The following is a 16,732-nucleotide window of genomic DNA, read 5'->3' as shown; positions in this document are numbered from 1 at the left end:
TGTTTTATATGATATAGTGTTAGCCAGTCTGATGTGACAAAAGAAAAGGACTTAATTACATGCTCCATTGAAATTGCGGAACTCCTCGCCTGCATGACCCACGAACGAGAAAATTAAACTGAACAAAGCCCCACTTTTGCCAGGAGGCATGATGCTACAAAGGATGAGTGGAGAATGGAGATCACAAGTTTGAAAGACTGAGTCTGAGAAACCTGCTGTAAGTATTCTGGATCAAGAAAGGAGAATTGCCTCAAGTCTTTGAAGATAAAGGTCATTCTACTGATAGTAATAAAAGCAACATAATTATGTGGGCTTGTTGCTGTGTTAAGTATCCATTAATGGAAATCTGCAATAAATACAGTAACCAACTCAAAATAGTGTCATACTGCAGACAATTCTGTTACGATATAAAGATCCTGCGAACACTAAAAACATCTTTCCATTATTTAAGGTACGACTACTTCTCTAATCAATCTGCCACAGAAGCAAACTCTTTTGCACATAACAAGGTCGCTTTATGGAAAAAAACTTTCATATTAACTAACAAGACATATATATTGTAAGAGAGGAACAGTGTTCTTTAGGATTTGCTGCATGATACCAAGTCGTTTGAAAAAGAGAATACATGATCCTGCATAAAAGAGATTTCCTCCTGTTTGGGCAATAAATGCATGCTTTCTGTGTGCAGTGATCAAGGTGCATTCATAAAAATAGGTATTTCCTTTTTACCAAAAAGGTTGTCTGTACGTGCAGTTTGTTAAATATGTACTCGGAGAGAAACACAGTAGCTGTTTCAGCAGATTGATTGTTCAACTCCATGCCTGCATCTTTTCCTAAAGCTCAACAGACTGCTTTTAATGACTTCACATCCTAGACGTAGTCAGGCAAAATTGAAATTATAAAATACACAATGCCTGGTTTTTAATCCAGTTGGACAACAATATAAATAAAACCAGTAACAATAATAAATTCTTTGAAGAAAAACAGTCAAAAATGTCCTATGGAACAGAGAATAGTGTCCTCAAAAGACATCCCTACATCACAATGATTTTGCAAAATCTCAGAGGAGCTGAGGCTGGAAGGGGTGTCTGGGGAATCAGAGTCATTAACTTCTAAGAAAAATTTAAAATTCAAGAAAATGGCTATCTACATTTAATACTAACCCTAATGGTGATAGGTTTTGAAAAAAAAGGTTACATTTCCAAGAAGGAAGAAATACACAAAACTACTCTAGAATACAACATCAGATATATCACACAAAAATGATCCATAAATAATGCATCACTTATCTGAATCATTGAAAGATTAAAACTCAACAAAAAGGTGGTATCACAAAGAAGTGCCAAAACTAATCTAAGATGATTAAAAGTATCTGCCTTGGGAAATAAACTACCTTTGAAACTGCTAGATAAATTTCTAGATATGTTTTGTTTTTTCAAAATGCTTCATGGACCAACTTGATTCTTTGAATTTCTAAATCTTTCCTAGAATAAGGGTCTACAAGCATCACACAACTTTTAAATTGTGCAGTCTCTGATTTGCCATCCAATTAATGTTTTCTTTTATAGCCCAGGTATAATAAAAATAATGACTTTACCATATACATCATGACAGAAGAATAAAAAATTTTACAACTGAGAACAAACAGTCTCATGTATACAGCACAAACTTCTGCTTACAGAAACATTTTCCTTCCCTAGTTCTCTTCAGAGAATATATATGTATATACATATATACACAAGATAGCATGGGAAACATTCCCATTCATATTGCTAAATTCCTTCTACATATTGAAAAAGAAAAACTAAATTAACCGGTGCACTGAGTTACAACTGCAATTATAGAAACAAAAGAGGTATAAACTCAGCCATACTTTTCTCCAGTGTATACACGTGGTCTTCTACTGAGTGCATAATTCTTAGTATTTGAACCTTTTCGAAGTGGATCATCTAGGGGTGATTGGTGAGGAGGATCTTCCAGTGGATTCCAATAACTCTGTTCACACATACCTCTTAACAAAATTTCCGCGAGTTGTCTCGCTATTGTCTGTAAAAGTGAAGGATAAATATTTTCTTTAGAAATGCTGAATACAAACTCTTAAAAAATGCTCAGATTTTTTTTAATGAAGGTTAGTTATGTAGAATATATTTTCTGTTATTTTACAACATCCAAAAAAACAGGTATACTGCTATTTAAGAAGTGAAAGTTCCCAGTTTAATTCTCTAAACACAAAGAAAATAATGGCAAAACCAAACAACTTTTCAATTATATCAGTTAAATCCAGATACTTCTGAAGTATCAACAACACAAACTGCTGCTCCTACGAGCAGAGCACATGCAGGTATATTTTCAGACATTTTGTTCTCAATAACCTCTACTTTCTCGCTAGGCCTGGAGCAGTTGTTTGCAGGGGAGAGACCACAGTGGAGCAGATGGTCCACACTGCAGCCTGCTAAGAGGACCATGGTGGAGCAGGGTGATATTCCTTGAAGGAACTGCAGCCCAATGGAGGGATCCCATACTGGAGCATGGGAAAAGTGTGAGGACTAAGGAGCAGCAGAGAGGAACTCACCACAACCCTCCACCCCCCATGCACCACTCAGGGAATGGGAGGGTAGGGAGAGGAGGTAGAAGAGTCAGGAGTCAAGGATTGAAGTTGAACCTGGGAAAACGGGGTGGGAGGAAGGCGTTTTAGTTTTTGTCTTTGTTTCTCACCATCCCATTCTCTCTTAATTGACAACTAAATGAAGTTAATGTCCCCCAAGAAGAGTCTGTTTTGCCTGTGACAGTAATTAGTAAGCAAACGGCCTGGCTCTGCCTCAACCTACAAGCTTTTCTAGCTTATTTCTTCCCTGTCATGTTAAGGAAGGGGAGTCCAAGGGCAGCTGAGTGGGCATCTGGCAGCCAGAGAAGGTCAACCCAGTACAGACAGTTATAGTTTGTGTGCTGACTGGGGCTGCATTCACTTAAGCCAGGATATGTAACCTTACAAACTGGTGGGTAACAGGTCCTTATCAATATGGTATGTATCTGTCCATTCATCTCTAACTCATCCACTATATTTACTTATGCTTTACCTGCCTACCAAAATTCAGATGCTGCAATAGGAATATGGTTTACTATAACTTACCATTCGCAGGTTTTGTGTAGTTCTTGTTTCAACAGCTCTTAGTAACTCTCTAAATCTACCAACTCCTCTTGTCAAGTTCCTGTATATAAACATAGAATTTGACAGCATTCCAACTTGGATGTAGTAACACCGTAATATAATATTTGATAAAATTGTTAAAATACATGCTCTCTTTTTTTCCCCCCTGCATAGCCTCATTGCCTTTCTGTGAGATAGACAGATAGCTGTATTCATCTGGGAACCCCACTACTGATTACTACAACATTCCCTGCCAGTTTATTGAAAAGAGAAACATTTTCATGATCAGTAGATAGTTCAAGGGAAAGCAAGGAAAAAAGTAAGAAGCAACCACCTCAAAAAGAGAAAAAAAACAAAACTGAAGTTGGTCTCACTACTACAATAGTTTTTAATTTTCAATGACATTGGATTGCAAAGTAGAAACTTTGGGGGAAAAAAATCCATTTTAGCTGCCTCCTGACACCTTAAAATAGGGAGATAAAAAAGAAGTAGATCTTGTAACTGTCAGTGAAAGTAATGTAAAATTTTGAGCTCCTTTTCAGAAGGGAAACAGCACAAACACATTAAGGTGCCCTGTGTGGCCAGACAAGGACTGGGGGATCAGTGTTCTGTTTTTGACTCTAGCTGTCTTTTGATGTAGCTTCTGCAACTCAAGTTTGTCTATGCTTCTTCCACTTCTGCTGCCTAAACACCTTTTACAAAGATTCAAGACCCTCAGAGGCATCATTCATACTAATAATTTTAGCAGACCTGAACTTTCTTATAAAAAAATGGATTATTTTGAATGGTCTTCCAGCTTTATCTTTTTCTCATCTCTAGATCAGTTGTGGGTTTTTTATTGCACATAAAAGCAGTTGATAATATTTTATTTTATATTAATACCATTTGTCTTTGAACTGGTGAAGAACTGGGTTGGCTTTTTGCTGAGCTGAAAAACTGAATTCTGCCACCTCAACACAAAATACAGGACAGCCATTTCAGTACTTGAAGTTTAGTTACAAAACAAAATCATTTTATCAAAAGTATATTTTGTGTTAAATCATTGCTGCTACGTCATATAGTTGTATTATCTTAAGGTGTGATGTTATGTGCAAGCTACATAACATTTACCCAAGACAAGCTCAAAAAAGAAATATTACATATTGTGTAAACTTTCTGTAATTAAAAGCTCTACAGCACTGTACTATAAACTTGATGTTGAAATTGCCTTCCATACTCTGTTGTCTTTATTTATAAATATATTTAAAATACTGATCTTCTGAATTGCAACTCTGTACAAATTCAAAAAAGACAGCATTTTTATACAAATACTTTCTTTAAATTTAGTTGCAGAATACCTGAAACCAGTGCTGATGCAAGAGATCTTGCTATAGAACTGCAGAACTCCTATCACTTTACCTAGAGACCTACTCATTTATTTTACTCTTCATATTACATGACAGCATTCATCTCTGTTCTGTTTTACATAATTATCAGTGTATCTCAGAAACTTTAGTGTCCACCACATCTTTCACTAGCACAGATGTCATCTTTCATTAGCACAAGTTCACCTTCTAAAATACTTTTATATAAAAGCTCGTTTAAAAAGAACTAGCATTTCCAAATAACAAAAACTGTGTGTACAGGTTGAAAGTTATATCACCAGTTGACTAAAAAGAAATAATCACCAGTCACACAAGAAATAGTAACTGTTTGTAAAAAGCCCACATGCTAAAGCAGAGCTTGACCACAGAGTGACCAGTCAGTATATACTAAAGAAAATTCATCTTGTGTAAATATCTAGCATGGAAATGACTGTTTGAAAGATAATGTTTATTTATATATTTCACACGGGCAGGCCACAACAGCTAATGTATAATACACCAACTTCATATACTAATGAAGTACAGAAAGTCAGTAGCCCAAATTTTAAGAAATCCCCCAAACTCATTGAAAGCCTCATACATTTGGCACCTTTGGAAAGCCAAAATACATATCATTCACTAATACCACATGTCAAATATTTTGGAGAGCCAACAGCAGATCACTGGAATCCCGGTTTTAAGTCCTCTGCCTTAAGTGCATATTTCCCATGAACAGAGTTCTCTCTCAAAGACCGTATTTCAAAGTGACAGATGTGTCCTCAAAACAAGATTTTAAAAAAACCAAACAAAAACAAAAACCAAAAGAGACTTGCCAAAAACCTGAAATGATCTCTGCTAAATTGTCAAAAAAGAGTTATGAGCAAGAATTTGTCAGCTTGAAACTTTATCTTCCCAGTGCAGATGAAACATACACTATGTAGTAGAACTTCAAACCACAATGCCTTTATCAAATTCTAGGAACTGGTATTTTTTTCCATATGAAGTTTATGCCTTTTGATGTGTTACAAGAACAACAAAAAAATACTTCATGAAAAAATATGCAACTTTCACAAGCCCTTAAAAACTTCATGACAGGTTGTTATTAGTTGCCTATTACATTTTCATAAGCATCTACAAGGAACTAAAATTTGTGACTGAAGTTCTACTGTATCATGGAAGAAGCAGTAAGATTGTACAAGAAAAAAAGCAGTTAAAATATAGAATTAGTTTTTGCTTCATAAAGCATTTAACATTGATCCACTGCACAAGTCAACACAAACACAATACAGATTTGTCAAGCATCTTCTACGTGAAATATACTAAAAAACAGACTTCAAAACTACAATCTAAAATCAGCCCAAAATTGAGTTAAATGCTTTGAGAGACAAGAAATGAAGCAAAATATACCACGACAATATGGTAGGTCTCCACACGCTGCTTTTAGCAAAGTACATTTCCTGTATTTGTTAACAGTCTGTAACATTGGGGAGAAGAGTGGCGGCTATTCCGGCACATACTTTTCCTGCCTAGCCCAGGACACACACAGCTTTTACCTGCTTTTCACTACGATGTGCCTTCATGTTAGCAGTTCCGCCGTGCTGACTGAATGCCAGAGCAAAAGGGCACATTAACTTACAAAACATAGTTCCACAGTGTCTGTAAACGACTTTGAGATCACTCAGAGTTGACACATTTTCAGTCAAGACAAAGACAATCCACAGATGGACACTGCAAGTTACACGCATGGGTTTATATGACTGCCTCCGGTCAGAATTGCACCTTCCTCGGTTTTAAAGACAATTAGAATGTTTGCTGCATTAAATCTTCTTTGACTCTTTCAGTAGCAATTTGCCAGTTAGGTTGAGAACCAAGATCTATTGAAAGCCTAGGCAGATTGATGCCCTTAGGGCATGTTTGCATGCTTGTGTCTACGTATTTGCACCCTAAACCCCAACAATTCATGTTAGAACCTAATTAATTACTGTGATACAAGATCAACTTTTATGCTCCTTTGAAAATTTCAAACACTATTTCTGTTGAGAATAATGAAAATATTTTAACTGCACCCATGCAAAGGTGCTCACTCCTAAACAGGGACAGAAGTTAGTAACTGTAGATATGATAGAAGTCAAGTGCAGGAAGAAAATTAAGGGGCACCAACTTCCAACACAGAATCAGAAGGCCAGCAGTAGAAAACTTTAGGCACAAACATACGTGTCACCATCACCACCAAGAAGACTATTGGTTTTAAAAAGCATGTTTGGCATCAGACAACACAGGGGTTTGGCATTAGTGGTCCAGAAAAACCTCATACCCTAGAAACAACTTATTATTTTTGTAGTTTTAAACACACACCCAAAAAGTAGAAAAAAATGAAAGAAACTGCTAACAAGAAGCAATCTACATTTGAGTGATGTTAGAACAAAAAAACCAAATGCTATTCCTTATAACAAAGGTAGTGAGATCTAATCACAACATATTCAAAACAGGCTACAAAAGAAATGTTTTAAATTTAACCTCAGAAAGGTTGATAAGACTAATTTACTCTGTACTTACAGTGTATTTTGGTAGTATGTCCTCCATTAGTGTGAGAAGGGCTTTGTTTGTGAGGCATTTTCCTTATGCTTATCAATCAAAAAGCCCAAATATTTAGTCTACCATTGCCTTTTAAAGATTAAACACGCAATTAGAATAAATTTTGGTAAGCGATCTTAGACCAACCTCACCTGCTCTGCAATTTGGTGGCTAAATTGTACGTACTTCTCCCATTTAAGAGAGAAAAGTATATCCAGAGCCATGCAGCCACACCATTGAATAGGCTAAGCTAATTATATTATTATCTCATTGCTGAGGCTTACTATATCACATTTTTAAAATATTCATCCTTTAAAAAGAGAAAAACCAAGAACGATGAGATCTACAGGGCTTGATCAAAGCAGTAAAATGGAAACTGCATTTTGGAATTGAGCTCATGTTCTAAATGCACCTTCTCTTTTGTTCTCTCTGTCTTCCTCTCTATATTTATATAAAGAAAAAGAAATGCAATGGTTGCAAACTCATTGATACTGTAAGATTTAAAGTTCGTGTATTTCTTCCAAGGATTCAAAAAGGAAATTAAAAAAAGGAATTGTTTTAAAGGCAAGGAGTAAGAGCAGACAAAACTCTTAGTACGCATGCCAATCAGAACAATGACATTTCAGTAACTTCAGTATGATTGACATGTTTACAAAAAATAATTATTTAAATCCAGACACTCTAGCTAATTATTTTAAGGTAATTAAGAGTAATTTACACAGTATTAAGAGAAGAAATGATTTTACATTGAAACAAGTTACTTTAAAAAGCAAGAAATGTGACAAATCAAGAGACTAACTCTGTAGCAACAGAACATCCTAATATCAAGGCCTGTCACTTACCCTCTGCTTTATACAGTCTCAAAAGAAGAGCTACAAGAAAAATGAAAAGGACTGACATTCTATGGCTCTCTGCAATAACTTTATTAAAGGCTGACAAAATGGACAAGACTAAGTACTATGCACAACAGAGACGCTTCAGATAGTTGTGACTAATGTCTATGTCTGGTTTCCCTCAGCTTTAAGAGGGTGGAAGGGAAGCATAATTTACTCCACAACTAGAAAAACATCCTGGTAAACATTTAGATATCATCTCCCAGAGGCAATACAGTTGCAATTTCAGACAGTTCTGTTTTCCCTCTCTTTGTTTCATACTTACAGTTTCAATATTCCCACAATATCACATAATTTCCACTAAACATTAATTATCACTGGACATTACTTTTCGAATAAAATGTAGAAAACACCTAATTATCTGCCAGAATCTAAACTACTCTTCTTTTTTTTTTTTAAAGCCTACTTCAAAAAAAAATCATTGTGACACACTTCTCATTTTATTGTTAACTCATGCAGAAAGAAAAATCCCAGGTATCTCAAATTCACTACAGAAGATCATGTTTGCTTGATGCTTAAAAGTTCTCAGTTGACGTTTGGGCTTATAAATGAAACATCTTCAGTGTGCCATTAGAGCTACACAAGCCTAAGTACTTGAAACAGTCCAATCAAGCAGCAATTCTTCCATTCATGCATTCAAAATGAAAACACACACTGCCTAGACTGCAGTTTCACTCGTACTTAGTCGACTTAATGGTTCACCGCCTAAAGAGGAAGATCTCATCCTCCCCGTTCTCTTAGTGTTCTCTTTTTCCACCATTCTTCCTTCTTGATATCTTCCTACTCTCACTTGCATGGTCCTATCTGTTTTCTGACAGCCACACCAGCCATTATCACACCTTGCAGTGAATCAGTTCTTCTCACTAATATGACAGAACACTATGATCTCTTTGCTCTTTGGTTTCTGCTGGTTTGGAGAATGAAAAGACTCCACAGAAGAACCAAACAAGTACCTGAACCAGCAAAAGGCAAACAAGAAAAATGCATGTTAGGAGTGTAGGTATGAAGAAGATGAGAGCAGGTAACTCCACTTTACAATGTCTGGACACTAACCATTTTGTTTACTGTTTCTCTTGACACCACCACACAAACACGAAAGCAGGTACATCCAGAATAAACCTGTTTTGAAAACTGCAACGGAAATGATTTTGTTTGCTTTCCAATACAGCAGTGATATCTCATATATAAGGAATGTGATACTTCATGGGATTTCAATGTTTTTGAATTTAATCTTACTTTCTATTCTTTACTTAATCACCAACTTGTTTTGAGACTGATGTAGGATATGCAACAAGATCTCAAGAGATTCAGAGAGTGACAGGTAGCTAGCACTGTATTCTAATACAGTAGAGAGTTGATCATACAGTGTCTTGATGTGCATTTATGTCAAGCATTTACATAAATCCTTCTCTCATGCATTTCTTCACTGTAAAATCCCTGGCTGTGAGCACTGTATAGGAATATATGGATTTTTGGATTGCCTTCCATCCAGTGTTCCTCACTTACTAGCATGAGAGCTATATTCCTATGCTATTTCTATTATATGCTAAAGTGAAAAAAGAAAAATAGATAAAAGAAATTCTACATAGACAAGTCTTAAACTCTAAGGAAGGCTTTTTGTTGTGCTTGTCAAACATTTTGTAAGTCAATACAAATCAACTACAGCAATTATATGAAGGAAAATTGGTTGATTTTTTGATTTTTTTCCTGGGTTAATTGAGCAAAAGCCCATCTATGACAAACAACTTCCTGGAGAAGGCTTGGAAGGTCTTCCTTCACTGCAGTTGTGTCAGCACAGGTTAACAGCACCATGAGGAGTACAGATCTGCTCCAGGTTCCTCAGCCTTTGATTCAGCATGTGAAATACATGGAGACTAGACCAAATTGCAGTCTAGATCCTGGACTCTGACAGAGCAATATCCTTGGAGGGGGTGTGAAATAAAGGAGAAGCCACGAAAAATATCTCTGAAAGCCAGGAAAGTCTGGTTTTCACATAAGAGACATCTGATTTTAGAATTCAAACAGAATGCAATTTTGCTTTAGGAGCATACACTTCCAGTACATTTGTGACTATTACTACTACCTCAAAAATAAAAACCATAAACAAGACAAAATCTCATAACATGAATACAAAACAAATACTAGGATAGAGGAATCACTGGGCACATAAACGGCTGTCCTTTCTTCCTCAGGGGCACTGTACTTGAAAACAGCTATGCTAAATGCTAATGTCAAAGTTCCTGTGCTCATAGGTTTTCTGAGAAAAACATCACGACTTTGAGCTCCTTCAATATGAAATTACAAAGCAATTACTAGACAAGTCATGTAATCAGCCTGAAAGACATGTAAATTTATATATTTCAAAATTTTTTTTAAAAAACACATAAACCCTACTTTAAGTTTTAGAACAGCTTCCAGAACTTCTTTGTTTCTCATTTCCAAGTTGAAATGTTCCTCATCTCTCAAGTGAAAAATGAGTATGTAGTTTGATTCTTTAATAAAATTCTGTACACTTCAGAAGAAACCATTAATTTCAGTTTTGTGTTCTAACAGAGCACTAAAATAACACTCTTTTGCTTCAGAATAATTCCATTTCTTTTTTTTTTTTTTTTTTAAACTAATTGCATTTCCATGTATTTTCAAAATATCACCACTTAGCAGTAAGGCTAAGTTAAGTTTCAAACACTTCCTAGTTTTTCATACAAGATAATGCATACCTGAAAGATAATCATTTAATCATCTAAAAAGCTTGATAACTTGACTTAAAATAAAATCTCTGTACAGTTAGCAAACAAAGGGGAAAGCTGAAGTGGTTCAACCAGCTTTCTTGGCGGGCAGCAATACTCCCTATGTTACTGCTGAAATTATGGTCTTCCAGATAGGAATAAAAGTTATCTTGTTTTCTTTTCTTGTGTGTGACTGACATACCCCCACAAAAATTATGATTCCATGTCTAATGGAAGAAATGTAATTAAAAGAGTTGATTAGCCAACTGACTGCTAGACACGCAACAAAAACAAAAACCCACTCCATAACAAAAGGATGTCAGACAAATTAAATCCTCCAGTAGATTTTGAGAGATTCATTAGCACTCATTGGAGTGGAACCGAAGTCCAAAAAAACAGCAAAAGATCTGTAAACATCTGCTCAGATCCTTCATCATGCTCCAATGAATGAAGTACTACAGCCACTGTGCTGGTAACAGGGTAACATCTGAACTGACTCACACCAATGCCAGGTTAATGTTTGGTGACAGGAGCTTTTACTTCAGACTCAGATCCTCTGTCAGGTTCCCTTCACAAATCAGAGATTCCACTGCACTGCAATACAAAGAGCAGTTTAGTCTGTCCGTAGAAACAGACTGGCACAATTTTCTTCTTCTCCCTTAACATTCATAAGCAGTCAAAATTCTAGTGGTTCCCTGTCTCCTCCTGCCCTTTCAACATCTCCAGCTTCAATTGCAAAAATCAGTTTACTTAAAAGAAGCGCTTCCATTTCTAAACTACCTATATTAAAGATGTCTACCTTCCCTCTCCTTGAAAATGTTTACATAATCTTTACAATTTTAGATCAAAATTGAAGTACATTGCAATGGGAAGATCTCAAATCTACTTTCTACAAACCTAACATCAGGAGGGATAACACATTCAAAACCAAAACAAAACATCCTTAAAATAGATGTGTTAAAAAGCAGGCTATAAATTAAATTTGTCCTTATCAGCAGAAATCTATTTAAAGTTCTTTTCAGTTCTGGTAAACCCAAGTTTAAAACTAAAAAAATAAAAAAGGGATCCCTAAAAGCAACATAAAAAGTAGCCTGGAACAATGACCATATTAGGAAATATTGAAAGAATTGTGATTGCCTTTGAATTAAAGAAGGAAACTAAAGGATATAATGGTAGGAATATATAAAATAATGATTGTCACAGAGGTATTTTTCCTAACACATTGCTCCCTCTCATACCACAAAAAAAGTACCACTGGCCAATGAAACTGGAAGAAGAATTAAAAATTTTATATATAATGTGTAACTAGCTTATAAACTGCAAGGAATCATTGTACTAAAGACTGCAAAAAAGACTATATGCTTATGTAGGAGTTCACAAGATTTAGCAGCTTCACTGTGAAAGATTAAAATGCACATCACCTTTACAATCACCTTTCAAATTCACACTAGACCAACTGATTATGGTCTAGGAAAAACACTACTATGGGCTGGATGTTCCTTAGCAACCCACTGCATGACTTTTTTTGTGCAGTTAATTTTTGTTTTCCTCATTAATAGCAATCTGCTATGTCTGTTGCTGATTGCTTTTATATACAACATGTCAGATTAAATGCACCATTTCCATTCCTGGCCTTCCATCAAAATTCTTCAAACTGTGGAAGTTTTAGCTTATTCTTAACCATGACTGCCAGAGGGATTTTTTCAATACATGTATTTTATTTATTTTTTGTGCAGGCATGAAAACAGAGATCTTATTTTTAGCTCTGGTAAATGAAAAAAATTATCTTTCAGAACATTCCATTCCTCCTGCGATTAAATTATGAAAAGAGAACTAAAGTGTAACTCTCATATCATGTGTTATTGCAGCACTACTTCATTTCCATGCTGAAAGCCCCCCTGAACACTTTGAAAACTTGGATAGTCTTTTTTCACCCTACCATCAGTACATTAAAATCTCGAACTCTTTACAGACACTGCTTGATTTCCTTCACCTCTGGTTTATGTATTTCAAAGAATAAAAAACATTTTTGGTGCAAAACAGTACTACCAAGAGTTCCAATATTTCAATCCAACCACATTTTCCTAATGGAATAAGAAGTCCCACAAACAAATTTTTTAACTATGTAATTTCAACAAATGTCAGAAATGTACTTAAAAACCATTTGTGCCAAGTTTTGAAGTTATTAAAAATGGAGAGTTGTACTCCGTTTCTCATTTTGTGTGGTAACTGCATTTATTTTTAGGCTTTTAAGGAAAGCCTTATTTAAAATAAATTATAAAGGAATTCCCATGCAGACTCTAAAGGGATCTATAGAGCAGATACAATGGAGATTGTATACTCATATACATACTGTTGATCTTCATGTACATTTATCCTGCAGCATAATGTTAAAATAAGTCATAACTGAAGAGATTTGGAAAAAAATTATAAAATCAAAATTATAAAAATCAAGAGTTTCAATATGTTGTCAATTACTTTCTAACAGTGTTCAATAACAAATTTCAAATAGTTAAAGATAAGGTATTTTAAATTCTTACATTTAGTAAGTTAAACTATAAAATGCTTTCTGCTTAATACATTTTGATTAAATAATTTTACAACATGTAAATAAATACAATATGAACAGCCTTACTATTTCAATCAAAATGTTACTACTTATATTAATAAGAGACCTCATGATTACAGAATCCACAATTGCTACAAACAATGATGACCAGTAAATCACAAATACAAAACCTCAAAAAAAAGCAAACAATAAAAGAAGAATCAAATCTTACCCATTCTTGAAATATAAAACATGTGCTCTTTGCAGTCCTGTTTCCATGAAAAAACCAAGTTCTTGTTCATGTGCAGTGGGCCCTGGCTTAGGGCTTCTGTTTTGTATATTGGCATTAATTACCTAATAAAACAAAAGAAAAAGGGAAAAAATGTATTTAGAAAAAAACCCCAAAACAACAAAAATCAAGCTATGTATACTTTAGTGGCTAGTGGACTGTTTCTATCCTTACCTCCATTGCCACCCTTTTCATTCCTGGATATACCCTTAAAGTCAATTTATTCACCAAGCAGAAATACTGCTAAGCAAGATTTTATTATAGTTTTTCAAAAATTGTTGTGAAGAATGGTAAACAAAGAGAAGAATAAAAAAAAGCATATTTGCAACCTTATTCAGTTAGCAGGAGGTGATGATATTCAAAAATTTAAAACAGGTTAAAAAAGACTACTGCAGAGAGCAGTAAGATTAAAAGCTATCTCCAGAGTGACTTCCAAAAAACAATTTAGAAATAACTTAACTGGATGACATCAGCATTAAGAATGCTGTCAAAATGGAGAGCTATCAGCTTTTGTCTGCCTTCATATTCACTGTACCAGATACTAAAAGCCAATAACAAAACAATACAAACCTGTATCTATTTTAAAATAACAGTGCGAATTACTGCTCTCCCCATCACATCAAAGTTTTCTTTCCCATTTCTTTTGTTTGCATGATCCTAACTGTGTCCTATAACCCCTTCAAAGACAGATGTCAAGTGACAGGCCCTGAGGCTCATAAGCAATAGGTCTAAAAAAGAGGGTCAGATGGATATTGCCAGCTCACTTCATTCTAACACCATTCACAACACAAAGAACAGAGCCCCAAGTGTATTGCTTTTTTTCAAAGGTCTCTTTAAGCCTAAATAAAAAGCAGCAGTGTGTAACTACTAGAAATAAAGAGTAACACAAATTCTCTTTTCTCTAAAAAAACACTTAAAATAACACCAAATGAAGAGCCTAAGCTTAACTTTCCATAATTCATAATCCATAACTTGTAAAAGGGAAGGGAGGTGCAGTAACTTGCCTAATATTCTGCAGAACTGTCCAGAAGTTATATCTTGTCTACAACATTAAGAAGCTCAAATATAACAGCTTTCATCAATGAAATTCAAGTCTCCTACATATCTAGTACGTTGGATTTTGACAGTAACTGTAGTGCCATACATATGTACAGTAAGGAATATATTACTGAGATAAACTGACAAATGTGCTATCAAATCCAAGAACACTGTCCTGACTCAATTTATAGAACTATTAAGACTTATCTGAAGTTCATCTACATTTTAAAATCCTATGTTTATCTGGCTATCAGATCACGATTTTTCCATTGCCCAGGGATTGTGCCTATTAGGTGAAGCAAACACTGTCAGTTACTGTTCTGGAAACCACACTGATACGTCATTGTACCTGCTGACAGGTACAATGTTAGGTCTGAATTTTACCTTCAAGTAGTATATAAAAGAGAATTTAGGTGCAATTATGTTATTGGTTTCAAATAAGCATCAACAAGACTAATTTTCAATCTTCACAGCTTCATTTTTAATTAAATTCTTTTTACGAATTACCTGAAAATCTAGTAAGTATATAAATGCAATACACATATTCCAACATGTGTGTTTGAAAGACACCATAATCCCATGTGCATGAATGAACTACCACCGGGTAACAAGAGGCCTCAGATCAGTATCTTGAATATACACAGTAACTCAGAGCTCTGTGCCTTTTTAGCCTACTGGTACTGTCTTCCAAGAGGTCAGAATGAGATAACAGTTAGAAGGATAGCTACCAGACAGCCATTAAGGCACACTGATTTATTGTCCAATTGTAGGTGTGCACTGAAGTCCTATGAAAAGAAATATCAGACATGTTTTTGTTGAGTTACCAAGTTGTTGGTAACACCACATCAATCAAAGATTGTCGTTGGGTATCTGTCGGTAGGTCTTGGTCCGTGGGAGAAGAAAGACACACAACATACAATAATAGGGTGATGAGACAGAGAGATGTCTGCCTGCTCAGCGTAGCAGCAGCTTTTTATTGAGAACGCTCCCTTCAGCTTTCTCACGCATACAATATAAACATATTCTTGCAAAAACATTTAGGCACGCAGCACCTGCACTCAGCCAAACAGCTTTAACCTTGTACTCTTTATAACTCAAGGCTGTGTCCATGGGAACTATCTAATTAGCTTTACTGCTCTCATAGAAAACGGCCCAACACTTTGTAATATTCCAAACCCCTCAAGCTTCAATTGTGGGGCTGTGACTTCACCCCACAAAGATGAGCCACACAATTCTTCAATTAAGAAAACCACTCCAGCTTACCCTTTCTATCTCCTGAAGGTACAGGAGAGCAATATCCCCAGCCTTCTCGTAGCATGTAACAATTTCTTGTTCACGGTCCACATGGAGATTGCTAGCTGAGGAAGAAATTGGCAACTTCTCAAGACAGAGACCTGGGAGGCAAAAAAAAAAATTCAAATGAAGTATTATAAGCTAATGTCATATAATATTATGCACAAAACATAGTCCAGGTTAAGCCTCTTTAGCCAGGAGAAGAAACAAAGGAAATGAAGGTATGGTCCCCTGATACAGACACTAATAACTATGTAAATAACATGTAATAACAATTAATAGTTATAAATCAAGAAGTAGTAATTTTTTTAAAGCAATTTTTATTTAGAAGACATTATGACAATCGACCACAAAAGTACCTAGTGTCTTTCTATTCCAGTTTTACATCACTGGATTTGTCTTCATTTTTCCAGAATGATCATACAAACCAATGCACAGTGAATAAAGGCACTCAAGGTAATATCAACTTATTTACTGTGCAAGGCAAAAGCATCTATAAAAACAAATACATTTTAAGAAATCAAGGTGTTAGGAAGTGTAATTCTTGTACTTAAATTTAGAAGAGGTAGCTCACTCTCATCAAGGCCATGTACGTCTTTTCTGCTCAGGTCTTATTGAACAAACACATTATGTGGTGCTTTGAAGGAAAAAAAAAATCTTTGCTTGTCTAAAATATAAACCCTACAGCTCTTACTAATTAATCATATATCCTACACAAGTCACTTCTATTACAGTTATTTTCAAGATAATTAAAGAGCTGGAAAGAACTTCAAGAATATTAATCCATTCATCTGATCGAAGAATCAACCAACCTCTGATACTTGCCTAACCTGTTCTTAAAACCTTCTGACAATAGGGATGCCTTGACCTTGATATGCAA

At 35.3% G+C, this 16,732-nt stretch overlaps 1 protein-coding gene across 2 annotated transcripts in view; it reads right to left on the bottom strand.

Annotated features, from left to right (window-relative positions):
* The window catches only part of TTC7B (tetratricopeptide repeat domain 7B), a 114,244-nt gene that overhangs the window by 84,475 nt on the left and 13,037 nt on the right, over positions 1-16,732 (bottom strand). For both annotated transcript variants that reach the window (XM_027637994.1, XM_027637995.1), the window contains exons 3-6: positions 15,823-15,953; positions 13,465-13,586; positions 3,131-3,209; positions 1,874-2,046 (exon numbers count right to left, since the gene is read on the bottom strand). In XM_027637994.1, coding sequence (XP_027493795.1) covers positions 1,874-2,046; positions 3,131-3,209; positions 13,465-13,586; positions 15,823-15,953 — 505 coding nt within the window. The remainder of the gene's footprint in view (positions 1-1,873; positions 2,047-3,130; positions 3,210-13,464; positions 13,587-15,822; positions 15,954-16,732) is intronic.

This window comes from Corapipo altera, unplaced genomic scaffold (genome assembly GCF_003945725.1).
Source record: "Corapipo altera isolate COAL_440 unplaced genomic scaffold, ASM394572v1 23, whole genome shotgun sequence".
NCBI classification, from domain to species: domain Eukaryota; kingdom Metazoa; phylum Chordata; class Aves; order Passeriformes; family Pipridae; genus Corapipo; species Corapipo altera.
Note: the sequence above shows the minus strand (reverse complement) of the source record. Positions and strands in the feature narration are given on the sequence as shown.